Genomic DNA, 27,154 nt, shown 5'->3' with positions numbered 1-27,154 from the left:
CCGACCTTCTGATCGGCAAGTCCTAGGCTCTGTGGTTTAACCCACAGCGCCACCCGCACCCCTTGACTAGCATTTGATAAAACCCGATGTTCCAGGGTATAGACTGAAGGCACTGGAGGAAATTTTGCTAAAGCTAAACAGGACTGGAGTCTAGCAAGTCCACACAAGAGACCGATTACCTGCCCTCAGTTCCACGATGGAAGAATCTGTCTTTCTTCTCTGGTAGGAACTTGATCTTTATCTTCCATCTCTGGGCCAGTAACATCTGCGCAGCCGTGGTCGCATCCATAGTCTTTTCTGCTCCCTTGGGATTTCGGCACCTGAGTTCTGTATCATGTAAAGAAGTATTTTTTATCTCTCGGTCCCTTCGAAAAGCCACGCCTGTGGTCCAATCCACCGATCAATCAATCAGTCTTTATTACGGTCCAGAGACCCAACAAATTGTTACAAAGCAATGCACAATCCATACAGCCCTATCTCCAGGTTAAACAAGCATTTTGCTCAAAAGATAGGGATCATTGGTTCTTGCAACCACTGATAAAAACTTTGCCATTGAAAGAGCCAGCTGTGGTTAAAAGGCCTTCATGGCATCCTGTGGTAGAGTCCCACAGGTGTATCAGCAAGAGCTGCACCTGTCAGCTTCTCTCAGTTTAATGGGTTAATCAGCAAGAGTCCAAATTGGACGGATTAGTTGCCAATTTGAAACCAGAAAGCCAATAATAATAATAATAATAATAATAATAATAATAATAATAGATACCCCAACCAGCTGGCTAGGTTTCCCCAGCCACTCTGGGCGGCTTTCAACAAACCACTAAAATACAATAACCTGTTTAACATTAAAAGCTTCCCTAAACAGGGCTGCCTTCAGATGTCTTCTAAAAGTCAGGTAGTTGTTTTTTTCTTTGACATCTGGAGGGGAGGGTGTTCCATAGGGTGGGTGCCACCACCGAGAAGGCCCTCTGCCTGGTTCCCTGTAACCTCACTTCTTGCAGGGAGGGAACCACCAGAAGACCCTCAGAGCTGGACCTCAGTGTCTGGGCAGAACAATGGGGGTGGAGACGCTTCTTCAGGTCTACTGGACCGAGGCCGTTTAGGGCTTTCAAGGTCAGCCCCAACACTTTGAATTGTGCTTGGAAAAATACTGGGAGCCAATGCAGATTTCTCAGGACCGGTGTTATGTGGTCCCGGCGGCCGCTCCCAGTCCCCAGTCTAGCTGCCACATTCTGGATTAGTTGCAGTTTCCGGGTCACCTTCAAAGGCAGCCCCACGGAGAGCGCATGGCAGTAGTCCAAGCGGGAGATAACCAGAGCATGCACCACTCTGGAAAGACAGTCTGCGGGCAGGGAGGGTCTCATCCTGTGTCCCAGATGGAGCTGCCCTGGACACAGAACTGACCTGTGCCTCCATGGACAGCTGTGAGTCCAAAATGACCCCCAGGCTGTGCACCTGGTCCTTCGGGGGCACAGTCGCCCCATTCAGGACCAGGGAGTCCCCCCCACCTGCCCGCTTAGTCCTGGTTAGAGTCTGTTCATTTTTTAGTCTGTTTTGGAGTGTTACCTCAGCCTCCCCACTTTTCCCTCACATTCCCATTTTCCCCCTCTCCGCCCCACGTTTTACATCAGTCCCCCCATATTTACCCATTTCTCCCCATATATACCTCTTCATTTCCCCTTCCACCCTCCCTCGCATTTTACCTCACTTTCCCCTCACATTCCCCCCTCCCCCTATTTTACCTCGGTCCTCCCCACATCCACTCCTTTGCTTCCCCTTTCACCCCACCTGGCATTTCACCTTAGCTTCCCCACTTTCTCCCCACATTTTACCTCAGTTCTCCCCATATTTAACCCTTCGCTTCCCTTTTCACCCCACCTCGCATTTCACCTCGGCCCCCCCACTTTTCCCTCTCATCCCCCCTCTCCCCCCCACGTCCACCCCCTTCATCCCTTTTCACCCCACCTCGCATTTCACCTCGGCCCCCCACTTTTCCCTCTCATCCCCCCTCTCCCCCCCACGTCCACCCCCTTCATCCCTTTTCACCCCACCTCGCATTTCACCTCGGCCCCCCCACTTCCCCCCCGCTCCCCCCATTTTACCTCGGTCCTCCCCATATTTAACCCTTCGCTTCCCTTTTCACCCCACCTCGCATTTCACCTCGGCTCCCCCACTTTTCCCTCTCATCCCACTCTCCCCCCCACGTCCACCCCCTTCATCCCTTTTCACCCCACCTCGCATTTCACCTCGGCCCCCCCACTTTCCCCTCTCATCCCCCCCTCTCCCCCCCACGTCCACCCCCTTCATCCCTTTTCACCCCACCTCGCATTTCACCTCGGCCCCCCCACTTCCCCCCCGCTCCCCCCATTTTACCTCGGTCCTCCCCATATTTAACCCTTCGCTTCCCTTTTCACCCCACCTCGCATTTCACCTCGGCCCCCCCACTTTTCCCTCTCATCCCACTCTCCCCCCCACGTCCACCCCCTTCATCCCTTTTCACCCCACCTCGCATTTCACCTCGGCCCCCCCACTTTCCCCTCTCATCCCCCCCTCTCCCCCCCACGTCCACCCCCTTCATCCCTTTTCACCCCACCTCGCATTTCACCTCGGCCCCCCCACTTTCCCCTCTCATCCCCCCTCTCCCCCCCCACGTCCACCCCCTTCATCCCTTTTCACCCCACCTCGCATTTCACCTCGGCCCCCCCACTTTTCCCTCTCATCCCTTTTCACCCCACCTCGCATTTCACCTCGGCCCCCCACTTTTCCCTCTCATCCCTTTTCACCCCACCTCGCATTTCACCTCGGCCCCCCACTTTTCCCTCTCATCCCCCCTCTCCCCCCCCACGTCCACCCCCTTCATCCCTTTTCACCCCACCTCGCATTTCACCTCGGCCCCCCACTTTTCCCTCTCATCCCTTTTCACCCCACCTCGCATTTCACCTCGGCCCCCCACTTTTCCCTCTCATCCCCCCTCTCCCCCCCCACGTCCACTCCCTTCATCCCTTTTCACCCCACCTCGCATTTCACCTCGGCCCCCCACTTTTCCCTCTCATCCCTTTTCACCCCACCTCGCATTTCACCTCGGCCCCCCACTTTTCCCTCTCATCCCCCCTCTCCCCCCCCACGTCCACCCCCTTCATCCCTTTTCACCCCACCTCGCATTTCACCTCGGCCCCCCACTTTTCCCTCTCATCCCCCCTCTCCCCCCCCACGTCCACCCCCTTCATCCCTTTTCACCCCACCTCGCATTTCACCTCGGCCCCCCACTTTTCCCTCTCATCCCTTTTCACCCCACCTCGCATTTCACCTCGGCCCCCCACTTTTCCCTCTCATCCCCCCTCTCCCCCCCCACGTCCACCCCCTTCATCCCTTTTCACCCCACCTCGCATTTCACCTCGGCCCCCCACTTTTCCCTCTCATCCCCCCTCTCCCCCCCCACGTCCACCCCCTTCATCCCTTTTCACCCCACCTCGCATTTCACCTCGGCCCCCCCACTTTCCCCTCTCATCCCCCCTCTCCCCCCCCCACGTCCACCCCCTTCATCCCTTTTCACCCCCCCTCGCATTTCACCTCGGCCCCCCACTTTTCCCTCTCATCCCACTCTCCCCCCCACGTCCACCCCCTTCATCCCTTTTCACCCCACCTCGCATTTCACCTCGGCCCCCCACTTTTCCCTCTCATCCCCCCTCTCCCCCCCACGTCCACCCCCTTCATCCCTTTTCACCCCACCTCGCATTTCACCTCGGCCCCCCACTTTTCCCTCTCATCCCCCCTCTCCCCCCCACGTCCACCCCCTTCATCCCTTTTCACCCCACCTCGCATTTCACCTCGGCCCCCCACTTTCCCCTCTCATCCCCCCTCTCCCCCCCACGTCCACCCCCTTCATCCCTTTTCACCCCACCTCGCATTTCACCTCGGCCCCCCCACTTCCCCCCCGCTCCCCCCATTTTACCTCGGTCCTCCCCATATTTAACCCTTCGCTTCCCTTTTCACCCCACCTCGCATTTCACCTCGGCCCCCCACTTTTCCCTCTCATCCCCCCTCTCCCCCCCCACGTCCACCCCCTTCATCCCTTTTCACCCCACCTCGCATTTCACCTCGGCCCCCCCACTTTCCCCTCTCATCCCCCCTCTCCCCCCCCACGTCCACCCCCTTCATCCCTTTTCACCCCACCTCGCATTTCACCTCGGCCCCCCCACTTTCCCCTCTCATCCCCCCTCTCCCCCCCCACGTCCACCCCCTTCATCCCTTTTCACCCCACCTCGCATTTCACCTCGGCCCCCCCACTTCCCCCCCGCTCCCCCCATTTTACCTCGGTCCTCCCCATATTTAACCCTTCGCTTCCCTTTTCACCCCACCTCGCATTTCACCTCGGCCCCCCACTTTTCCCTCTCATCCCCCCTCTCCCCCCCCACGTCCACCCCCTTCATCCCTTTTCACCCCACCTCGCATTTCACCTCGGCCCCCCCACTTTCCCCTCTCATCCCCCCTCTCCCCCCCCCACGTCCACCCCCTTCATCCCTTTTCACCCCACCTCGCATTTCACCTCGGCCCCCCCACTTTCCCCTCTCATCCCCCCCTCTCCCCCCCACGTCCACCCCCTTCATCCCTTTTCACCCCACCTCGCATTTCACCTCGGCCCCCCCACTTCCCCCCCGCTCCCCCCCATTTTACCTCGGTCCTCCCCATATTTAACCCTTCGCTTCCCTTTTCACCCCACCTCGCATTTCACCTCGGCCCCCCCACTTTTCCCTCTCATCCCACTCTCCCCCCCCACGTCCACCCCCTTCATCCCTTTTCACCCCACCTCGCATTTCACCTCGGCCCCCCCACTTTCCCCTCTCATCCCCCCTCTCCCCCCCCCACGTCCACCCCCTTCATCCCTTTTCACCCCACCTCGCATTTCACCTCGGCCCCCCCACTTCCCCCCCGCTCCCCCCATTTTACCTCGGTCCTCCCCATATTTAACCCTTCGCTTCCCTTTTCACCCCACCTCGCATTTCACCTCGGCCCCCCCACTTTTCCCTCTCATCCCACTCTCCCCCCCCACGTCCACCCCCTTCATCCCTTTTCACCCCACCTCGCATTTCACCTCGGCCCCCCCACTTTCCCCTCTCATCCCCCCTCTCCCCCCCCCACGTCCACCCCCTTCATCCCTTTTCACCCCACCTCGCATTTCACCTCGGCCCCCCCACTTTCCCCTCTCATCCCCCCTCTCCCCCCCCACGTCCACCCCCTTCATCCCTTTTCACCCCCCCTCTCCTTTCCCCTCACCCGCTCCTCACCTGCCTTCTCCCTCACCTGCCTCGCACCTTCCCCTCCCGCCCCCCTCTCTCTCCCCCCACCCCAGAATTTACCCCCCTCCTCCCTTCCCTCTTGCCTCCTCCCCCTCCCCCTTCCATCTCCTGCGCGTAGGAGCCAATCAGCGGGCGGCTCCACATCCGGGGCTCTCCCCCCCCCCCTCGGCCGTTCGCACTCTCGGCTATGGCGGAGGTGAGTGTGTGTTTGAGTGTCAAGCGCGGGGGGGGGGGAGAGAAAAGTCGGGTCTCTCCTCCACCCCCCTCCCCACCCCCAAAAGGGAGAGGGGGCGCCGAGGTGGGGGTGGGGTGGGGCTTGCGTTTGTTTTGGGGGGGCTGCTTGAGGGAGAAGTGGTGGGGTGTGTGTTTTGGGGGGGGGTCTTCCAGGTAAGACTGAGCACTGGGCAGGTGAAGACGTGCCTCTTATTTTGGGGGGGTTGACTTTTGAGGGGGGGTTAATGGGGTGCAGGGGCGAGGATGGAGCAGTTGTGACTTTTCTGGGGCTGGCCAAGGATTTGGCAGCTGGAGTTTTTTTTTGGGGGGGTGGGGGGTCGGGTGGGGGTCCAACCTACACTTTTAGGGGTCAAACCCACACTTAGGGGGCCCAGGAGTGTCGCTGTGACAAGTTTGGGGCTCCCAGGGGGTCTTTCTGGGGTGCTGCAACGATTTGGGGGTGCAGCCCCCGGCTATGAGGAATCAGGAATGTGGTTTTTTTGGGGGGGGAGCTCAGTAAAAACTTTGGGGTGCAAGAATGGGGGGGTGGGTGCCGTGGCTTTTCTTGGGGGGCAACAAAAACTTCAGGGTTCTGCTAGTTGTGAAGTGGCTGGACTTATTTGTGGGGGTTTGGTTTTGGGGTGCTGTTGGGCCGGGGGTACTTTTACGGGGGGCAGCGATGGCTTAGGGGGCAGCTGACGGCTACGGAGACAATTTGGGGTCTCTTGAGAAGCCTAGCAAAGATTTAGGGGTTCAGAGAAGTGTGTTTTATAAGTGGTGCCTGCAGAACTTTGCATTGGATTTTTTGGGGGGGTTAAGTAGTGGCTGTGCAGCATCTGGAATTTTGTGGGGTGCATGTAGCTTATGCCTGTAAGGACTTGGTTTTGCAGAGGATTTGGGGGGGCAGTCTGCTAGGCCACAGGGGAGGTTGCTGGTGGAGACGGTGCAATTTTGGGGGTTGCATAGAGCAAGTTTTCGGGGTTGCACAGGAGAGCAATGAAAACAGGTGGGGCTCTGGAGGGAACAAATTTGGGGTGTTTCGGGGCCAGCTGAGACTTTGAGGGTCGCACTGCAGCACTTGTGGGGTCAAGTTCTTGCGACTTGAGAGGAGTTTCAAGGGGTGTGGCTGGACCGAGGTTGAGAGTTTGAATTGCCATGCTTTTTTTGGGGGGGGTGAGGAACTAACAGGAACGACCCTGAAAAAAGCCATACATAGGGGAGCGGGAATTAAGAGTCTAGCTGGCAGTGGATTCTGCAAGAGGCATGACTGACTTTTTATAGAAAAGGGTAAATTTGGGAGTGTCGGTGGTGGAGAATATTTTGTTGCTTTGGGGGCTGGAGGGTGGTGCAACAGAGGCTGGAATTTGGGGGGGCAGAAAGCGATTGGTGTGGGGAGTGGTAGAGGCATACCTGAGGCTAAGGAGGCAGCAGGCAACATCCCAAGAGTGATTTAAAAGGTAAAGGGTCCCCTGACCATTAGGTCCATTTGTGGCCGACTCTGGGGTTGCGGCGCTCATCTCGCTTTACTGGCCGAGGGAGCCGGCGTACAGCTTCCGGGTCATGTGGCCAGCAGGACTAAGCCGCTTCTGGCGAACCAGAGCAGCGCACGGAAACGCTGTTTACCTTCCCGCCGGAGTGGTACCTATTTATCTACTTGCACTTTGACGTGTTTCCGAACTGCTAGGTTGGCAGGAGCAGGGACCAAGCAATGGGAGCTCACCCCGTTGTGGGGTTTCCAACCGCCGACCTTCTGATGGGCAAGCCCTAGGCTCGGTGGTGTAACCCACAGTGCCACCCGTGTCCCTCAAGAGTTAAATGTGCGTATATATCACTTCCCACCCAAAAAACACCCCAAAGTGACTTATCAAGCAAGGTGCAAAAGATGAAAATGAAACAAATGTTGTGATGGCTGGTGACACTTGGAGGCTGAATCCTAATGCAATAGGTCTGCGAAGAGTTAAGGATGGTGTTAAACTGCAGGTGCTTTCGAAGGGTCAAACCAACTTTGTTTGGGACCCCTTGGTGGAGGCTGCTGGTGGTGGGTCATGTTTGAGGGGCCTGCCTTGAGGGTTGCAGGGGTTTGGGGTTGGTACAGGTGGAGGCCGAGATCATATGGGAATGACTGAGAAGCGATGATTAGAAAATGGTAGAGGAATTTCTTTTTTTGTTTGGTAAGGCACTCACCAGAAACAGAAAATTGGTGATAATGGAGGAATTCAGATGTAAGGTAAAGGTACCCCTGCCCGTACGGGCCAGTCTTGACAGACTCTGGGGTTGTGCGCTCATCTCACTCTATAGGCCGGGAGCCAGCGCTGTCCGCAGACACTTCCGGGTCACGTGGCCAGCGTGACAAAGCTGCATCTGGCAAGCCAGCGCAGCACATGGAACGCCGTTTACCTTCCCGCTGGTAAGCGGTCCCTATTTATCTACTTGCACCCGGGGGTGCTTTCGAACTGCTAGGTTGGCAGGCGCTGGGACCGAGCAGCGGGAGCGCACCCCGCCACGGGGATTCGAACCGCCGACCTTTCGATCGGCAAGCCCTAGGCGCTGAGGCTTTTACCCACAGCGCCACCCGCGAATTCAGATGGGCAGCATGTAAATATTATTAAGTCGTATAATCACGTTGGATTGTGAGTGTTTCACTTAAAAGTTGACGTCGTTGGCTTCCGTGCCCTATACATTTGCTCTCTCTGAAAAGTTTTTTTGGGGTATGCAGAATGCAGATGTAAACACAGGGGTCGCGTCGGTTCTTGAAAATGGACCCTGCCCATGCTTCTGATTTGGGTGCCAAATTGCACCACTGGTGCCATGGTCTTCCCCTGGGAAGCACAGACACACAAGTGTTTGGTCCTGTAAGGCAGGGGCGGCCAATACAATATCTTCCAGAAGTTGTGGGGACTACAGATCTCATCGTCCTCTGTTAGTGCGGCAGTGGACCAGGATGATGGGAGCTGTAAAAGGTAAAGGGATCCCTGACCATTAGGTCCAGTCGTGGCCGACTCTGGGGTTGCGGTGCTCATCTCGCTTTACTGGCCAAGGGAGCCAGCGTACAGCTTCCGGGTCATGTGGCCAGCAGGACTAAGCCGCTTCTGGCGAACCAGAGCAGCGCACGGAAACGCCGTTTACCTTCCTGCCGGAGTGGTACCTATTTATCTACTTGCACTTTGACGTGCTTTCGAACTGCTAGGTCGGCAGGAGCAAGGACCGAGCAATGGGAGCTCACCCTGTTGCGGGGATTTGAACCGCCGACCTTCTGATCGGCAAGTCCTAGGCTCTGTGGTTTAACCCACAGTGCCACCCGCGTCCCGATGGGAGTTGTAGTCCCCTCCAAAATGTGGAAGGCACCACACTGACACCCCTGCTGTAAGGTCTCCCGAAGTGGGACAATGATTTCCAGAGAGAGGGTGTTGTGGCTGAGGTTGGGCCAACTTTGTAGGTTTTGGAGATCATCTCTGGTGGAACCTCGATGTCCATGAGAATGCTGACATTGTGTGGCATCAAGGGCCCATCATCACCCTCTTTGTCCCATCCTGGTTGTTGCTGTGAAAGTGCTTCAAGAGGTCCATGGAAACAGAGTGGGGGGAAATGGTTGTCGTTTCTGGATCCTACTCCTTCGGGAATCAGGATCATCTTTCCCAACATCAGGGTCTTTTCCAGGGAGTCTTCTCCTGAGGTGGCCAAAGTCTTGGAGCCTCAGCTTCAGGATCTGACCTTCCAGTGAGCACTCAGGGCTGATTTCCTTCAGAATGGAGAGGTTTGGTCTTCTTGCAGTCCATGGGACTCTCAAGAGTCTCCTCCAGGACCAGAATTCAAAAGCATCCATTCTTCGGCGATCAGCCTTCTTTATGGTCCAGCTCTCACTTCCATACATCACTACTGGGGAAACCAGAGCTTGAACTATACGGACCATTGTTGGCAAGGTGATGTCTCTACTTTTTAAGATGCTGTCTAGGTTTGTTGCTGGACTGCAACTCCCATCATCCCCAACCATTAGCCATGCTGGCCGGGGCTGATCTGGAGGTTCCCTATCACATCAGTAGTGGAGGGGAAATCGCTTTGTTGTTTTCAAATGAAGACAGAAGCACAGGGGCTGCATTCAGGTGATCCAATGGCTTGGAACATGGAAGCAAGCAAATGCTAGAGTGAGGAGATGGTTTAATACGCCCCGCTTGCCCTGTGCCTCTCATAAGAACATAAGAAGAGTCTACTGGATCAGGCTAGTGGTCCATTTGCTCCAGCATCCTTTTTCCTCATAAGGGCCAAGCAGATGTCTACAGGACCGGAAGGCAACTCTCCTCCCTTCTGTGGTTTTGCACCTGGAGGTCCAGGTGGCGCTGTGGGTTAAACCACAGAGCCTAGGACTTGCCGATTGGAAGGTCAGAGGTTCGAATCCCCGCGATGGGGAGAGTTCCCGTTGCTCAGTCCCAGCTCCTGCCAACCTAGCAGTTCGAAAGCACATCAAAGTGCAAGTAGATAAATAGGTACCACTCCGGCGGGAAGGGAAACGGCGTTTCCGTGCACTGCTCTGGTTCGCCAGAAGCGGCTTAGTCCTGCTGGCCACATGACCCGGAAGTTGTCTGCGGACAAATGCCAGCTCCCTCAGCCTATAGAGCAAGATGAGTGCCGCAACCCCAGAGTCGGCCACAACTGGACCTAATGGTCAGGGGTCCCTTTACCTTTACTATTGGCCACTTGTGACCAAGCGAAGATGCCCAGGTGCCAGGATGGCCAGAGGCCTGATGTCTCCACCACCTGGAGGTGCATGCCTGGGGGATCCTTGGATCTGGACCGTTTCCACACAATCGTACCCCACCATGTAGAATTTCTATCCGTTATATTTCACCCGCACGATCAGAATGAATTTCGGGAGCAAAATGGAAAAATACAACTTTTGCCCAGCCCCACAAATGGCAACTAGGCGTCCCGTTTTGTAACCCTGGTTTAAGGGACGCGGGTGGCGCTGTGGGTTAAACCACAGAGCCTAGGACTTGTTGATCAGAAGGTCGGCAGTTCAAATCCGTGCGACGGGGTGAGCTCCCGTTGCTCTGTCCCTGCTTCTGCCAACCTAGCAGTTCGAAAGCACGTCAAAATGCAAGTAGATAAATAGGTACTGCTCTGCCGGGAAGGTAAACGGCATTTCCGTGCGCTGCTCTGGTTCGCCAGAAGCGGCTTAGTCATGCTCGCTACATGACCCGGAAGCTGTACGCCGGCTCCCTTGGTCAATAAAGCGAGATGAGCGCCGCAACCCCAGAGGCGGTCACGACTGGACCTAATGGTCAGGCGTCCCTTTACCTTTAACTCTGGTTTAAGGAACCATTTGGTGCCTAGCTTATATATGAGTTTCTAACACTGCTTTTAACCGTGAAGTTTGGCTCCCTCAGGAAGGGAGCCTCAGCTCAGGGTATCTGACTCAAGACTCCTCTGAAATCTGCCACCACCGCTGACGAGCACTGAATGCTCACAAAGTTAAGACTTTGTCCTCAGAACCTTCTCATCATTTTGGTTGTCTGAATCATGGATCGTTATTTTTAATCACAATTTAAAGTCTTAAGTTCCCAGGGTGGGTTATAGCCATTTAAACACAATATTAGTATTGAAAGCGCAATATTAAGAACTGCTCCAGCAACTCGGAATTTACAGAAATAAGATGTGTCCTAAAAAAATGTGCGGGACACGGGTGGCGCTGTTAAACCACAGACCCTAGGGCTTGTCGATCAGAAGGTTGTGGTTCGAATCCCCGTGACGGGGTGAGCTCCCGTTGCTCGGTCCCTGCTCCTGCCAACCTAGCAGTTCAAAAGCACATCAAAGTGCAAGTAGATAAATAGGTACCGCTCTGGCAGGAAGGTAAACGGCGTTTCCGTGTGCTGCTCTGGTTCGCCAGAAGTGGCTTAGTCATGCTGGCCACATGACCCAGAAGCTGTACGCCGGCTCCCTCGGCCAGTAAAGGGAGATGAGTGCCGCAACCCCAGAGTCGGTCACGACTGGATCTAATGGTCAGGGGTCCCTTTACCTTTACTTTTAAAAAATGTGCATGCAAAGTGTCCAAAGCCAGGGTATTAATTATTAGTCGCTTTTCCTCCCTCATAAATTTATGAAGAAGGGGAGATTGGCTGTAACTGGTAGCATTTTGGTGGGATCTCCCCCCTAGGTGGTGATTCTGCAATGGAACCCCTGGAATCTCAACTTCTGTTGAAAAAAGAAAGCAGGGATGGATATATTAGTAACCGATCATTGGAAAATATTGCACGTTAGCTTACAGATACTTAATGGGCTAAGGATTTTATTTATGTTAAGTGATGAATTACCGTATTTTTTGCTCTATAAGACTCACTTTTTCCCTCCTAAAAAGTAAGGGGGAATGTGTGTGCGTCTTACGGAGCGAATGCAGGCTGCGCAGCTATCCCAGAAGCCAGAACAGCAAGAGGGATTGCTGCTTTCACTGCGCAGCGATCCCTCTTGCTGTTCTGGCTTCTGAGATTCAGAATATTTTTTTTCTTGTTTTCCTCCTCCAAAAACTAGGTGCGTCTTGTGGTCTGGTGCGTCTTATAGAGCAAAAAATACGGTAATATGTTTAATTCCATAAGGTGAAGATCTAAGGATGTTAATGTTTAAGTTAGATTTCATAAAAATTGGGATTTGGAAAACCGTTAGAAGGACATGCAAAGAAATTCAACCAAGGGGAAGTGAGGAAGTCACTTAACAAAGTTAGTAACTGTAATTTTCAAGAAGGCTATGATTTATGTTTGTCTGTTTTATGTGTTTGTTTATAATATTGCGAAAACTAATAAATGGGGGGGGGGAGGAAAATATTGCACGTTGGAGGAAACCTTTATGAAAGGAAGAGTTTTTACAGGACCTTTATGCAAGGAAGAGTTTTTACAGGAATTCCAGTATTCAGATTTGGTGCACGTCTAGTTTGGAGCCAGCACTTTCCAAATAAAAGTGGGGGGGGGGGATAATGTCAATAAATAAATAAAATAGCTGCAAAGAAACCCCAGCCCCTGCTCTGAGAGGAGGAGGAGAGCCTCTCGTGGAAACTCACGGGTCGACACTCTTGTTCCGACTCCTATCTTGGCATCCATTGGATTCTTTCCACAAGCAGACAGGGTGGTCTCTAGTGAGAATACACCGCCGGTCACTAATGAGACACCAGGGACTAGCGCATTGCAGCACACGTTGAGTGCCTGCCTTTAAGTTGGGAGGCAACCTCCTCTATAAAGTTTTCCTGGTAGGCAGGGAGCTCTTATTCCCACGGTTGCCTTGTAAAATCCGGCGAACCGTCTCTGCAGAAGCTCTCTTATTTTTTATTTTTATTTATTCAAGAAATTGTTTATTGTTAAAATAGTTCATCATTAATACACATATACAAGCATAAAAGGTAAAGGTACCCCTGCCCGTACGAGCCAGTCTTGACAGACTCTAGGGTTGTGCGCCCATCTCACTCAAGAGGCCGGGGGCCAGCGCTGTCCGGAGACACTTCCGGGTCACGTGGCCAGCGTGACAAAGCTGCATCTGGCGAGCCAGCGCAGCACACGGAACGCCGTTTACCTTCCCGCTAGTAAGCGGTCCCTATTTATCTACTTGCACTTGGACGTGCTTTCGAACTGCTAGGTTGGCAGGCGCTGGGATCGAGCAACGGGAGCGCACCCCGCCGCGGGGATTCGAACCGCCGACCATGCGATCGGCAAGTCCTAGGAGCTGAGGTTTTACCCACAGCGCCACCCGCGTACACACATACATTTCATACAATCCTTAAAAGTGTTCAAACATACTTACACTCAATCCCACAAATAATTCCTTTTCCCATCACCATCCACCACCCCTCACCCCACCTTTGTGTTAGAATTCCAATCTACTCAATTGCAATTTCTTTTCACTTTTATTACTTTCTTTCACACACCTTTAGCCTAATTTCACACTTCTTTTTCTATTACACATCGTTATCCATCTTATTCAGTATTTCAGTGTTTGAAACGGAACTTGTTTATTCTAATAGGAGTTCTGATTTTTCGATACGGTTTTGCAAGTATCTTTTAAACACCTTCCAGTCCCTATCTATCTTTTCTTTTGTTTTGTTTTTTAAAATGATATTTATTAAAGTTTAACAATTACAGAAAAAAGAAAAGCAAACAATAAAAAGTTACAATACTTCCAAAATAAAAGAAATACAATAAAAAACAACAATACAACAAAACAATAAGAAAGAAAAAACAAAAACATTTAAAAACAAAGACATTTAAAAAAGAAAAAAAACCCATCCAGTATTTTCATGTCTTTATCTTTCATTTACTTGTTTCCTTGACTTCCTCACACCTCCCTTTTTTGTATTCTAATTCAATTAGTTATTTCAGCAAGTCCTTTCCCTCTTTCTCAGATTTTGTTCCATAATTTATCTTAACGCAATTTAACCTTAGATTTTACCCCTTGACCCGTTAACAATCTATTCTTACTTAATTCTTTATAACATTACTGCTAAAGCCATATAACTTCTTTCCAGCATCCTTCCAACATTCATTAATTTTACAATATTTCTGTAAATATACTTTAAATTGTTTCCAATCTTCTTCCTATCTATCTTTTCTTTTGAGATCCTTCCAATTTCTCCCATTGTTTTGGATATATTGTAGTACTCCACTAACTTGGCAAGCCACTCTATTTTTGTCGGTACAATACCACTTTTCCAGTTTTTCGCAATCAATAGCCTTGCGGCTACTGTTGCGTATAAATATAAGGTCTTGTCTTCTTCCTTTAGGCTTCCTTTAGAAGCTCTCTCTTCCTAAGAGAGCAAGGTGCACCCTTCAACATGCTCACTCTGGGCTGGGCAGCTTTCAATGTCGATGCCCTTTTGCAGCAAGGTGACTGTTTCCTTTGTGCGCTTCTTAAAACCGCTCGGGCCCATTGACTACAGTGGTACTTCGGGTTACATACGCTTCAGGTTACAGACTCCGCTAGCCCAGAAATAGTACCTCGGGTTAAGAACTTTGCTTCAGGATGAGAACAGAAATTGTGCGGCGGCGGCAGCAGGAGGCCCCGTTAGCTAAAGTGGTGCTTCAGGGTTAAGAACAGTTTCAGGTTAAGAACGGACCTCCGGAACGAATTAAGTACTTAACCCGAGATACCACTGTATTGTGAAGGAACGGTGGAGAATTAAGACTGGGGCAGGGAAGGTGGCTGCCAACTGCTGCCAACCTAGCAGTTCGAAAGCACGTCAAAGTGCAAGTAGATAAATAGGTACTGCTCCAGCAGGAAGGTAAACGGCGTTTCCGTGCGCTGCTCTGGTTCGCCAGGAGCGGCTTAGTCCTGCTGGCCACATGACCCGGAAGCTGTACGCCGGCTCCCTCGGCCTATAGAGCGAGATGAGCGCGCAACCCCAGAGTTGGTCACGACTGCACCTAATGGTTAGGGGTCCCTTTACCTTTACTAGGGAAGGTGGCGGAGAACCGGATGGTTGGAGGGAGGGGGGCAAAAGGAAGGAGAAAATGAGGAAGGGTCACAACCCCGACAGCTGTTTTCATATGGCACGGCCGGACACAGCGAGCACCTCTCAGTGTCAGCCAATGGGAATTGAAAGTTGCCGTCCCACCTTTTTCCAGTGTGTTTTCCTGTTGCCTTCCTTACCACGAAAGGGCGTGTGGTGTTAAAAGTCTTTAATTTCATCCCGTCAATTTAATTTATTTATATACAGCTTTTTCTCCCAGTACGGGACCCTGGGCAGTTCATTGCATAAATTGAAACAGCTGAAAACACAACAGTCGATAGGAGCATGAGGCACACACCCCCACAGAAAGTTTGTGAGGAGGGAACGCGGTCCTTGAACGTAGAATAGTTCCCTACTCCTGGTTTCATAGAAAAAGCAGCATCTTGAATCCTAGAAGGTAAAGGTAAAAGGACCCCTGTCCATTAGGTCCAGTCGTGACCGACTCTGGGTTTGTGGCGCTCATCTCTCTTTACTGGCCGAGGGAGCCGGCGTACAGCTTCCGGGTCATGTGGCCAGCAGGACTAAGCCGCTTCTGGCGAACCAGAGCAGCGCACGGAAACGCTGTTTACCTTCCCGCCAGAGTGGTACCTATTTATCTACTTGCACTTTGACGTGCTTTCGAACTGCTAGGTTGGCAGGAGCAGGGACCGAGCAACGGGAGCTCACCCCGTCATTGCAGGGATTCGAACCGCCGACCTTCTGATCAGCAAGTCCTAGGCTCTGTGGTTTAACCAACAGCGCCACCTGCGTCCCTTTGAATCCTAGAAAGGCATAGATAAATACTAACCATGTGTCCTGCTTTTCTTTTTTAAAGGCCTCAGTTGGGAGACAGAGTCCAAGGGTTGTGTCCTACCCTGCGCGGAACTTATGTCCTGGGAGACCCAGCCTTCATACCACGGCAGGTACGGAGATCTTGAATCTACCTAGTGCCAGGTACTGCAGGACTTCTGCCTTTCCCCCCTCCTCCGTCACCTGGCTCTCACCTCTGCGGGAAGGTGGGTCGCTGAGCATCTGCCCTGTATTCATCCACCTTGTCCCTGGTTTCCATTGGCTCTGAACCAGGGTGAGGACCTTGTCGGGCTCCCGACTCCCTATCTGTTCAGAAAAGGCATTCCCCTTTCCTGAAATGGAGGAATGCCTCTTATTATAATAATAATAATAATTTATTATTTATACCCCGCCCATCTGGCTGGGTTTCCCCAGCCACTCTGGGCGGCTTCCAACAAAACATTAAAATACAATAACCTATTAAACATTAAAAGCTTCCCTGAAAAGGGCTGCCTTCAGATGTCTTCTAAAAGTTTGGTAGTTGTTTTTCTCTTTGACATCTGATGGGAGGGCGTTCCACAGGGCGGGCGCCATCACCTAGAAGGCCCTCTGCCTGGTTCCCTGTAACTTGGCTTCTCGCAGCGAGGGAACCACCAGAAGGCCCTCGGGAGATGGACCCAGGTGTCCGGGCAGAACGATGGAGCTGGAGACGCTCCTTCAGGTATACTGGACCGAGGCCGTTTAGGGCTTTAAAGGTCAGCACCAATACTTTGAATTGTGCTCGGAAACGTACTGGGAGCCAATGCAGGTCTTTCAGGACCGGTGTTATATGGTCTCGGTGGCCGCTCCCAGTCACCAGTCTAGCTGCCGCATTCTGGATTAGTTGTAGTTTCCGGGTCACCTTCAAAGGTAGCCCATTTACAATTCCTCCTGAGACAGGGGGAATTCCTCCTCTTAGATTAGGGACTGTGTTAGACATGCGCCAGGTGCGTTCTGCGGCTGACACGGGTCCAACTGAAAACACGTGGAGATCTCTGGTTGCCGGGTTAGCAACTGACGTCTCCGTCTGGCTGGCCCCTCCAGATCACCAGAAGAACTTTTTTATTGCATTTATCTCCCACCCTTTTCTCCAAGGAGTAGATGGCTCACTCCCCCCTCCTCAGTTAATCTGTACAACGACCCTGTGAGGTAGGTTAGGAGGCTGTGAACTGACTCCAGGGTCACCCAGTGAGCTCCATGATGGAGGGCGGATTTGAACCCAGATCTCCCAGGTACTAGTCTGACACTCCAACCAGCATACTCCACAGGCTTCCTAGAGTCCTTCTGCTAGGGGGCATGTCTATAAATTACCGTATTTTTCGCTCTATAGGATGCACCGGACCATAGGACGCACCTTGTTTTAGAGGGGGAGAACAAGAAAAAAAAATTCTCCCCCTCTCTGCTCAGCGCCCCTTCAGCGAAGCGGCAGGAGATACGGAGCCCCTTCCATTTCTCCTCCTGCTTGGCTGAAGGGGCACTGCGCAGCTCTCCCTCTCTGCTGAAGCCGGGAGAGTCTTGTTCTCCTGGCTTCAGCAAAAGGAACCTGAAGCCTGTGGAGCACAGCGGGAACTCGTGGCGGCTATCCCTGAAGCCTGGAGAGCGAGAGGGGTCGGTGCACACTGACCCCTCTCGCTCTCCAGGCTTCAGCGAAAGCAACGCAAAGCCTCCGGAGCACGGAGGGAGCGCTCCCTCTGCGCTTCGGAGGCTTCGCGTTGCTATCGCTGAAGCCAAGGAGCCTGCATTCGCCCCATAGGACGCACACACACATTTCCCCTTCATTTTTGGAGGGGGAAAAGTGCATCCTATAGAGCGAAAAATACGGTAAGTAGGTAAACAAGTATGAGGAAAGCAAAATGTCGCTTAGAGAAGGATCTGAAATATCTTCCTTGAAGATTGGATTTGTTTTATTTTGGGTTTTATTTAAAGTTGTGTTGCAAGCTGCTTTAAGGATCCCCCCCCTTTAAATAAAAAGCTTTCATTTCATATAAATGAAATGAAGAAGAAGAGATTTCATTTTCGGGGGGAGACGCCTAGACATTTCATTGTGGCAAACATAAAAGTTCAAGGTGGCATTTGACAATTAGCTTATATTATCTGAGTTTCTAACACAGCCCTTTGGTAAGAGATGGATTGGTACCCTAGCGGTGGTGTTGGTATCGGAGCCTTTTCTGTGGTGGCTCCACGCCTTGCAGAATCACCTCCCCTAAGAAAGGTGCCCAACATCAGACTGTTGTTTTGATCTATGTTTAGATTGACTCGACTAACTCCCTCCTTTTAAGATTTTTTTTCAACCTTTGCTATATTTTGCTGCATATTTCAACCATTGCTATACAGTCGTACCTTGGAAGTCAAAAGGAATCCGTTCCGAAAGTCCGTCCAACTTCCAAAACATTCGGAAACCAAAGCACGGCTTCTGATTGGCTGCAGGAAGCTCCTGCAGCCAATTGGAAGCCACGGAAGCAGTGCCAGACATTCGCCTTCCAAAAACCGGAACACTCATTTCCGGGTTTCGTTCATTGGGGAGCTGATGTGTTCAGGAGCCAAGGCGTTTGAGATCCAAGGCGCGACTGTATTTTGCTGCAAATTTCAACCTTTGCTATATTTTGCTGCAAATTTCCCTTGCCGGGCCGTTTTGCAAAAGCAACACCCCCTTTTTTAATCACTGAAACAGCCAGGCAGGAGATTTCCTCCCAGCCCTGGTGCTATGTTGCTGCTCGTGTGAGGAGCGTTCTTCGAAATGAACCTGCTTAATTGTCCCAACCGTTGTTCCATACAGTGGTGTCTATGGGCTCAGGTGACCATCGCTTCAACCTGGCTGAGATCCTTTCCCAGAACTACGGGGTGCGGGAAGAGACTGAGGAAGATCAGCGGCAGGAACACTCACAGGGGAAAGCGAAGCCTTTGGAGGAGCTAGAGAAGAGCTTCAATGCCTCCCAGGTAAGGCACTTTATGTTTGTTTTTTCTCCCTCTCTTTTGAATAGATTTTATTAAAGTTTGGAAAAAGAAATACAGCGGTACCTCTGGTTGCGAACGGGATCCGTTCCGGAGTCCCGTTTGCAACATGAGCAGAACGCAACCTGCGTCTCCGCTGGTTGCAATTCGCCGCTTCTGCACATGCACAAGCGGCGGAACCCGGAAGTAAGCCATTCCGTTACTTCCGGGTCGCCGCGGGAAGTATCCTGAAAGAACGTAACCTGAACCGGACGTAACAAGAGGTACGACTGTACAAAGGTTATCGTCAAACATATTTTTATCGGAAGGCTAATCTAAATAAAAACACAATTCTAAAATAAAAAAGAGTGACAGAGGTGGAATCTAGACGCATACCAAAAAAAATGATGAAAATGCTTTTTAAAAAAAGGTTTAGAAAAATACAGTATATTGAATTTGCCATTAAGCTCGCAATTGCATGTCCCATTTGTGTAATGCACGTAAAGCACAGTTAAAACGTTCTGTTTCCAGCTGAGTCCAGCGAGAGATAGAAAAAAAAAGGATGAAGAGAAAGGGGGGAAAGAGAAAGAAAGAGGAAGGGCGGGGAGGGAAGCAGAAGAAAAATAACTTCCAATTCCGATCCGCTTCCGGGGCAAGACCGGTGCTACGTGGTGTAATTCCAAAAAATGTTATTTATGTATGCTACTAGCGTGGCCCGTGTTTCGTTAGCCCAGAAACGGAAAACGGGCGAGGTCCCGAATAAAGAAGAAAGGCAACTTAAGTTGATGGAATATGCACAACTTATAGACTTAACATATAGACTAAGAGAACAAGAAGAACATACGTTTAGAGAAGATTGGGAAACGTTTATTGAATATATGGGAAATTGCTGTGTACAGCTGGAAACGCCTGCAGCATTCAGATAAATTCAGCAGTGTAGACGAGTTTTGATGGATGCAGTAATGGAATACAGAATGGTGTAGTTTTTCCAAAATATGCAGGGATTTATGATATGTAAATGTGGGACGCAGGTGGTGCTGTGGGTTCAACCACAGAGCCTAGGACTTGCCGATCAGAAGGTCGGCGGTTCGAATCCCCGCAACGACGGGGTGAGCTCCCGTTGCTCGGTCCCTGCTCCTGCCCACCTAGCAGTTCAAAAGCACGTCAAAGTGCAAGTAGATAAATAGGTACCACTCTGGCGGGAAGGTCAACGGCGTTTCCGTGCGCTGCTCTGGTTCGCCAGAAGCGGCTTAGTCCTGCTGGCCACATGACCCGGAAGCTGTACACCGGCTCCCTCGGCCAATAAAGCGAGATGAGCGCCGCAACCCCAGAGTCGGTCACGACTGGACCTAATGGTCAGGGGTCCTTTACCTTTTATGATATGTAAAATGAACCAAGGAAAGAGAAGTAGGGAAGTCATTGATATCTTAAGGATGTAAACGTAATAAAAATTTTATACGACTCAACTGGGTGGGTCCAGCGGCCTGACTGCATCAAGGCTGCTTCCTATCACCCTATAGTTTACCATGACATGCAGGCTGGTTCAGCTGCCAAGTCTGCCCCGTTGATGCTCTGCCTAGCCGGCGTAGCTCCGGGGGTGGGGTAGGGAGCGCCTTCCCTTCCTGACGGAAGTTCTCCTGCCGTTCAGAACTCTGAAATGCCGTTCGAGGAATTGCTTGCGCTCTACGGCTACGAGGCCTCTGACCCCATCTCCGAGCAGGACAGTGAGAGCAACGATGCCCCGCCCAACCTTCCAGACATGACCCTGGATAAGGTAAGTCCCGTTTTCCCTGCCAGCTGACTTTCCCTGCTTCCAGTCCTCGTGGGGGTCATGGGAGAAGCACAGCGACAGAAACCGAGATATGATAATGGCACCTTAAACCTAGGTTGTGGGCGCAACAAGGTGCGCTTTTTTAATAACAAGAATTTGAACCTCCGTTTGTGTATAGCCTTTGCTTCTGCCTCCTGCTGCTTGGACACGAAGGGGAGCAGACATGTTTTTCCTGATGCTGAATAAAATCCCTGTAAATACGCTTTACACAGCCTCTCTCTGCCCTTCCATTCACCCGGCTGCCAGCCGGTGGGCTGGAGCCAGCTGGGGGCCTGTCAGTTGCCCCCCTTTCCTTGGACACGTCCCAACAGCGCCACCCGCATCACCAAGCTAGCAGTTCGAAAGCACGCCAGTGCAAGTAGATAAATAGGTACCGCTGAAGCGGGACATCACGGTGCAGTTTGTGTGGCTGCTGACAGGTGGCGCTGTTTACCAGGCCAGGATGCAAATTTACATCATTTAAATAGAGGCTAAAAGTCAGCCTGTGGTTTTAACAGCCGCCCATTATTTCAAGCCGACGTCCTCGCTCTCGTTTGGCACAGCCTTCGCCAACCTAACGCCCTCTGGTCATTGTTGGACTATGACTCCCATCAGTGCCAGCCCGGGAGTTGTAGTTCGACAACATTGTGATGTTGTGCCAGGTTGCCAAGGGCTGTTGTTGTTTAGTCGTTTAGTCGTGTCCGCCTCTTCGTGACCCCCTGGACCAGAGCACGCCAGGCACTCCTGTCTTCCACTGCCTCCCGCAGTTTGGTCAAACTCATACTGGTAGCTTCGAGAACACTGTCCCAGCATCTCCTCCTCTGTCGTCCCCTTCTCCTTGTGCCCTCCATCTTTCCCAGCATCAGGGTCTTTTCCAGGGAGTCTTCTCTTCTCATACAAAGCTCAAAATGAACGAACTAAAATGTTGTGTTCGTTTTTTCACACGGTCTAGTCCTTGCCCACCCACCCTAATATTCTTAAGAGGGTCTCTCCTCCGGTCTTCAGAGAATAGCTAGAAGTGGGGAGGAAGAAGAAGGTTTTCCTTTCCTTCCACTCTGCTGTTTTAATGTGAAATCTTAGGCCCAGAGCTCAGAAACGGCTTGTAGTCATGAAATTCCCTGTTGCAAAATTTGCCTAGAACAGTGGGAGTTTTGAACACTGGAGAAGCACAAGGACCAATAAGCCCTTTGAGGTGCCCCCTCCCCTTTATAGAAAGGGTGTGGGGTAACACCCCAATGAGGAAAGTGTGCGGCATTTTGGACTTTTTTAGCTTAGGGAAAAGGCAAGTTAAGAGGTGGCACGGTATTTGTTACAGTGGACCCGTGGGTTATGTTACCCGTGGATAATGTAACTTTCGGGTTGCAAACATGGCAAGTCCAGAAGTCTATACTTCCAGGTTTCACTGCATGCGCAGAAGCATGCTTCATGCGTGCACAGAAGTGGCGCCTCATGTTGCAGGCTTTTCGGGGTACGTAAGGGACGCGGGTGGCGCTGTGGGTTAAACCACAGAGCCTAGGGCTTGCCGATCAGAAGGTCGGCGGTTCGAATCCCCGCAACGGGGTGAGCTCCTGCTGCTCGGTCCCTGCTCCTGCCAACATAGCAATTCGAAAGCACACCAGCACAAGTAGATAAATAGGTACCGCTCCGGCGGGAAGGTAAACGGCATTTCCGTGCACTGCTCTGGTTCGCCAGAAGCGGCTTAGTCATCTGGCCACATGACCCGGAAGCTGTACGCCAGCTCCCTTGGCCAGTAAAGCGAGATGAGCACCGCAACCCCAGAGTCGGTCACGACTGGACCTAATGGTCAGGGGTCCCTTTACCTTTACCTTTAAGGACCCCTGGAACGAATTACAGTGGTACCTCGCAAGACGAATGCCTCGCAAGACAAAAAACTCTCAAGACGAAAGGGTTTTTTGTTTTTTGAGCTGCTTCGCAAGACGATTTTCCCTATGGGCTTGCTTCGCAAGACGGAAACGTCTTGCAAGTTTGTTTCCTTTTTCTTAACACCGTTAATACAGTTGCAACTTGACTTCGAGGAGCAACTCATAGAACGCGGTGTGGTAGCCTTTTTTGAGGTTTTTAAAGACTTTGGTGATTTTTGAAGCTTTTCCAAAACTTTCCCGACACCGTGCTTCGCAAGACGAAAAAAATCGCAAGACGACAAAACTCGCGGAACGAATTAATTTCGTCTTGCGAGGCACCAGTGTAAGTTCGTATCTGGAGGGTCCACTATATCATCATCACCATCATCATCGTTAATTATTAAAGTTCTGTACTGCCCTTCCTCCGAAGATCGCAGGGCAGTTTGCAATATATATATAAAATTATGATTTATAGAATCAAGAGGAGAACAGTTTTTCTCAGGAAGCTGTGGACGTCCAGCGCAGCCGAGTGTTGGAAGGCAGATAAAAGGAAGCCCTTTTTCACGCAGCACACTGTTAATCTATGGAACTCCCTGCCACAGGGGCAGCCAATTTGGATGGTTTTAAAAGAAGATTAGACAGAATCGTGGAGGAGGAGAAGGGTATCGATGGCTGCTAATCCAATGGCCGTGTTCTCTCTCTAAAAGGGCCATACCAGCTGGGACTAGTGGGAAGTTGTTGTGCAAGCCACTGGGTTGGGGAATTATGATTTCTAAAGCCATTTAGGGGCTTGAAGGCGAATATTAAAGCAAAGCTTCCATCATATCATAATGGTGTGTTTGTGTGTGCATTAAAAAAAAAAACCTGGGTTAAAGCTGACCGAAAGTCCAGAGGTAGCATTCTTATCAATTTACGACGGGGTGGAAGGTTCGCAGCTAGGAAGGACTTGCTCACAAATTTTCTTGACGGCTGCACAAATTATGATAGCTAGGAAGAGGAAGGGGCAAGCAGAATATAAGATGGAGGAATGGTATGAAGAGGTGTGGGTTATAGCTCTTAATGATAAATTAACATGTGCCATTGGAACGTGGGTGGCGCTGTGGGTTACACCACGGAGCCTAGGGCTTGCCGATCAGAAGGTCGGCGGTTCTAATCCCCGTGACGGGGTGAGCTCCTGTTGCTCGGTCCCTGCTCCTGCCAACCTAGCAGTTTGAAAGCATATCAAAGTGCAAGTAGATAAATAGATAACCACTCTGGCGGGAAGGTAAACGGCGTTTCCGTGCGCTGCTCTGGTTTGCCAGAAGCGGCTTAGTCATGCTGGCCACACGACCCGGAAGCTGTACGCCGGCTCCCTCGGCCAATAAAGCGAGATGAGCACCGCAACCCCAGAGTTGGTCACGACTGGACCTAATGGTCAGGGGTCCCTTTACCTTAACATGTGCCATTAAGGTAAGGCGGGGAATATGCAGGAGAAATGATTTGGAGGCGATGTGGAAGGTGTTTGTAGAATTTGTACTTTTAAAACAGAAAGGGGTCAAACCATCGGAAGAGGTGTTGAAATTTTGGGAGGTTGGATAGTTACAATGGAATGGTCTCGGAGATGGGGTGCACATTTTATTCTTTTATGAATATTACTTTGTCAAAATAAAAGAAAATAATTTAAAAAACAACAACACCCTTCCTTCCTTCCTTCCTCCTTTCTGGTCAGGAGCAGATAGCAAAGGACCTGCTTTCCGGGGAAGAAGAAGAGGAGACTCAGTCTTCGGCCGACGACCTGACCCCTTCCGTCACCTCCCACGACGCCTCGGACCTTTTCCCCAACCAGATGGGATGTAAGTTTTCTCTGAAGTGTGTAGATGCCTCGAGAGAAAGGGAGCAAAAGGCCTAGTCGTATTTCACACACACACAAAGGAAAGGCCAGCTGGGACCCTTCTCCTGCTTTTGCTTCTCTCGGCTGGATGCTGAGGTCCAGCTCCGAGGGCCTTCTGGCAGTTCCCTCATGCGAGAAGCGAGGTTACAGGGAACCAGGCAGAGGGCCTTCTCGGTGGTGGCGCCCGCCCTGTGGAACGCCCTCCCGTCAGATGTCAAGGAAATAAACAACTATTTCACTTTTTAAAGATAACTGTTTAAGGAAGTTTTTAATGTTTGATACTCTATTGTTTTTAATATTCTGTTGGAAGCTGCCTAGAGTGGCTGGGGAAACCCAGCCAGATGGGCAGGGTATAGATATATTATTATTATTATTATTTATTTTATTATTAATTTTTTGTTTTGGTTTTGTTTCTATTTCCTTGTATTTTACAACAACGCTTTGAAACTCTGGGGGAGCCGTCTCAAATGCTAACTTGGGAGAAAGGCAGGATAGTAATAATAATAATAATAATAATAATAATAATAATAATAATAATAATAGAAAGCAGCATATAAACACATGAAATGACAGCAGCAGCAACAAGAGTGGCAGCTAGCCATCAAGCTGAGTGGAAATACCACATTTGGGGCAGTCTGCACCCAAATTCATTCATTCCTTTATCCGTTTGTTATAGTTATATCCTACCTTTTTACCTCCCAAGGAACTCAAGGGGGCAGAGGTGGTTCTCCCCTTCCTCACTTAATCCCCACAACAGCCCTGTAAGGTAGGCTTCGGCTGAGAGGCAGGGACCAGCCCATCGTCGCTCACCCAGTGAGCTTCACGTGGCTGGGAGGGGATTTCAGCCCCTGTCTCTCCCAGGTCGTGGGTGGCGCTGTGGGTTAAACCACAGAGCCTAGGACTTGCCGATCAGAAGGTCGGTGGTTCGAATCCCCGCAATGACGGGGTGAGCTCCCGTTGCTCGGTGCCTGCTCCTGCCCACCTAGCAGTTCGAAAGCACGTCAAAGTGCAAGTAGATAGATAGGTACCGCTCCGGCGGGAAGGTAAACGGCGTTTCCGTGCGCTGCTCTGGTTCGCCAGAAGCGGCTTAGTCATGCCGGCCACATGACCCGGAAGCTGTACGCCGGCTCCCTCGGCCAATAAAGCGAGATGAGCGCCACAACCCCAGAGTTGGCCACGACTGGACCTAATGGTCAGGGGTCCCTTTACTTCACCATATTTTTCCGTGTATAAGACGCCCTCCATGTTCGCCAGAAGTGGCTCAGTCACGCTGCCCACATGACCCAGAAGCTGTATGCCAGCTCCCTCGGCCAATAAAGCGAGATGAGCGCCGCAACCCCAGAGTCGACCACGACTGGACCTAATGGTCAGGGGTCACTTTACCTTTACCTCTCCCAGGTACTCCTCTCTGTTTAATCCCCACAACGAACTAGGCTGAGAGAGCCGTGGCTGCAAACACACACACACCCGGGTCATCTGGTGAGCTTCATGTGTCAGCGTGCGGTGGATTTGAACCCTAGTCTCTCTCAGGCCCAGTTCACCTCGCCAGCTCTCCGCCTGCGGGCTTCTAGTAGACCCCTATGGCAAAGAGGACAGTGGAATTGACGGGCCTCTAGCCTACTCCGGACACAGGGCCCCTCTTTCGCGCTCCTTACTCCTTCTAGACATTGAGGTTGTCTCTTCACCTTCCTCCCTTTCCGGAAAAAAAGCAAACTTCCTGGCTGATGGAGGCAAAGGCCGCTGCTCCTCCCCGTGTGCCTCCTTCTCGGCCGAGGACTCGGAAGAAGATGCCATCCCCGCCAACGAATGCAAGAAGGTAGGCCTTTGGGTCCAGTGGCGGGTGCTGGGACAGGTGGGAAACAGGGAGGGGGGCCTGGATAAGAGGAATTCTGAGAGAAGCTTCTTTCACCTATTACGGTATTTGGCCAGTATTGCAACATTCAGGAGTGCTGTTAGCCAAATGCCCATTGTTGTTGTTGTTTAGTCATTTAGTCGTGTCCGCCTCTTCGTGACCCCCTGGACCAGAGCACGCCAGGCCCTCCTGTCTTCCACTGCCTCCTGCAGTTTGGTCAAACTCATGCTGGTAGCTTCGAGAACACTGTCCCACCATCTCGTCCTCTGTTGTCCCCTTCTCCTTGTGCCCTCCATCTTTCCCAACATCAGGGAGTTTTCTCTTCCCATGAAGTGGCCAAAGTCTTGGAGCCTCAGCTTCAGGATCTGTCCTTCCAGTGAGCACTCAGGGCTGATTTCCTTCAGAATGGAGAGGTTTGATCTTCTTGCAGTCCATGGGACTCTCAAGAGTCTCCTCCAGCACCAGAATTCAAAAGCATCCATTCTTCGGCCATCAGCCTTCTTGATGGTCCAGCTCTCACTTCCATACATCACTACTGGGAAAACCAGAGCTTTAACTATACGGACCTTTGTTGGCAAGGTGATGTCTCTACTTTTTAACATGCTATCTAGGTTTGTCATTGATTTTCTCCCAAGAAAATGCCCATTAGGCTCCGTCTGTTTTTTTGGGCAGACATTTTCACAGCTCGGTTAGGTTTTGCAGATCTGCTGAATCTTAATCAATATGGGAGCTGCCCCTTCTCCCATCTTCAGCCGACGTTTCCACCAGGCAGCTTGGAGGCCGAAAGGATCTGGTTGATCTCAGTAGGACTAGGTTTTTCAGGGCAGGTCTTTGATCCCTTGCTGGCTTACAATCGTACTTAAAACACTTCCTGGAAACCTTGCCCATCTTGGTTTTCCCAAGGTTTGTGGTGGGACCTCTCTCGCGGCATTTACCATTTTCTTCCGTTCCTTCAGGAAGGGATAAATAAGCAGTCAGGAAAATGGTAGGAGGAACGAAAGAGTTGTGTCGCCTATTGTCCTCTCCGTGGGGCTCCCTTT

General features: G+C 51.4%; 1 protein-coding gene across 3 annotated transcripts in view; it reads left to right on the top strand.

Moving 5' to 3' along the window:
• The first annotated feature begins 5,432 nt into the window (after nucleotides 1-5,432).
• The window catches only part of MIER2 (MIER family member 2), a 34,028-nt gene continuing 12,306 nt past the window's right edge, over nucleotides 5,433-27,154 (top strand). The window contains exons 1-6 of one of the 3 annotated variants that reach the window (XM_053372269.1): nucleotides 5,433-5,487; nucleotides 15,797-15,884; nucleotides 18,566-18,726; nucleotides 20,369-20,494; nucleotides 24,107-24,224; nucleotides 25,972-26,078. In XM_053372269.1, coding sequence (XP_053228244.1) covers nucleotides 5,479-5,487; nucleotides 15,797-15,884; nucleotides 18,566-18,726; nucleotides 20,369-20,494; nucleotides 24,107-24,224; nucleotides 25,972-26,078 — 609 coding nt within the window. In that variant the 5' untranslated portion in view covers nucleotides 5,433-5,478. Of the gene's footprint in view, nucleotides 5,488-15,796; nucleotides 15,916-18,565; nucleotides 18,727-20,368; nucleotides 20,495-24,100; nucleotides 24,225-25,971; nucleotides 26,079-27,154 lie in introns of those variants that run through there. The other 2 variants (XM_053372268.1, XM_053372270.1) reach the window with 2 other exon arrangements.

This window comes from Podarcis raffonei, chromosome 18, assembly GCF_027172205.1.
Source record: "Podarcis raffonei isolate rPodRaf1 chromosome 18, rPodRaf1.pri, whole genome shotgun sequence".
Classification (NCBI taxonomy): domain Eukaryota; kingdom Metazoa; phylum Chordata; class Lepidosauria; order Squamata; family Lacertidae; genus Podarcis; species Podarcis raffonei.
This window is presented reverse-complemented; position numbering and strand designations above follow the sequence as displayed.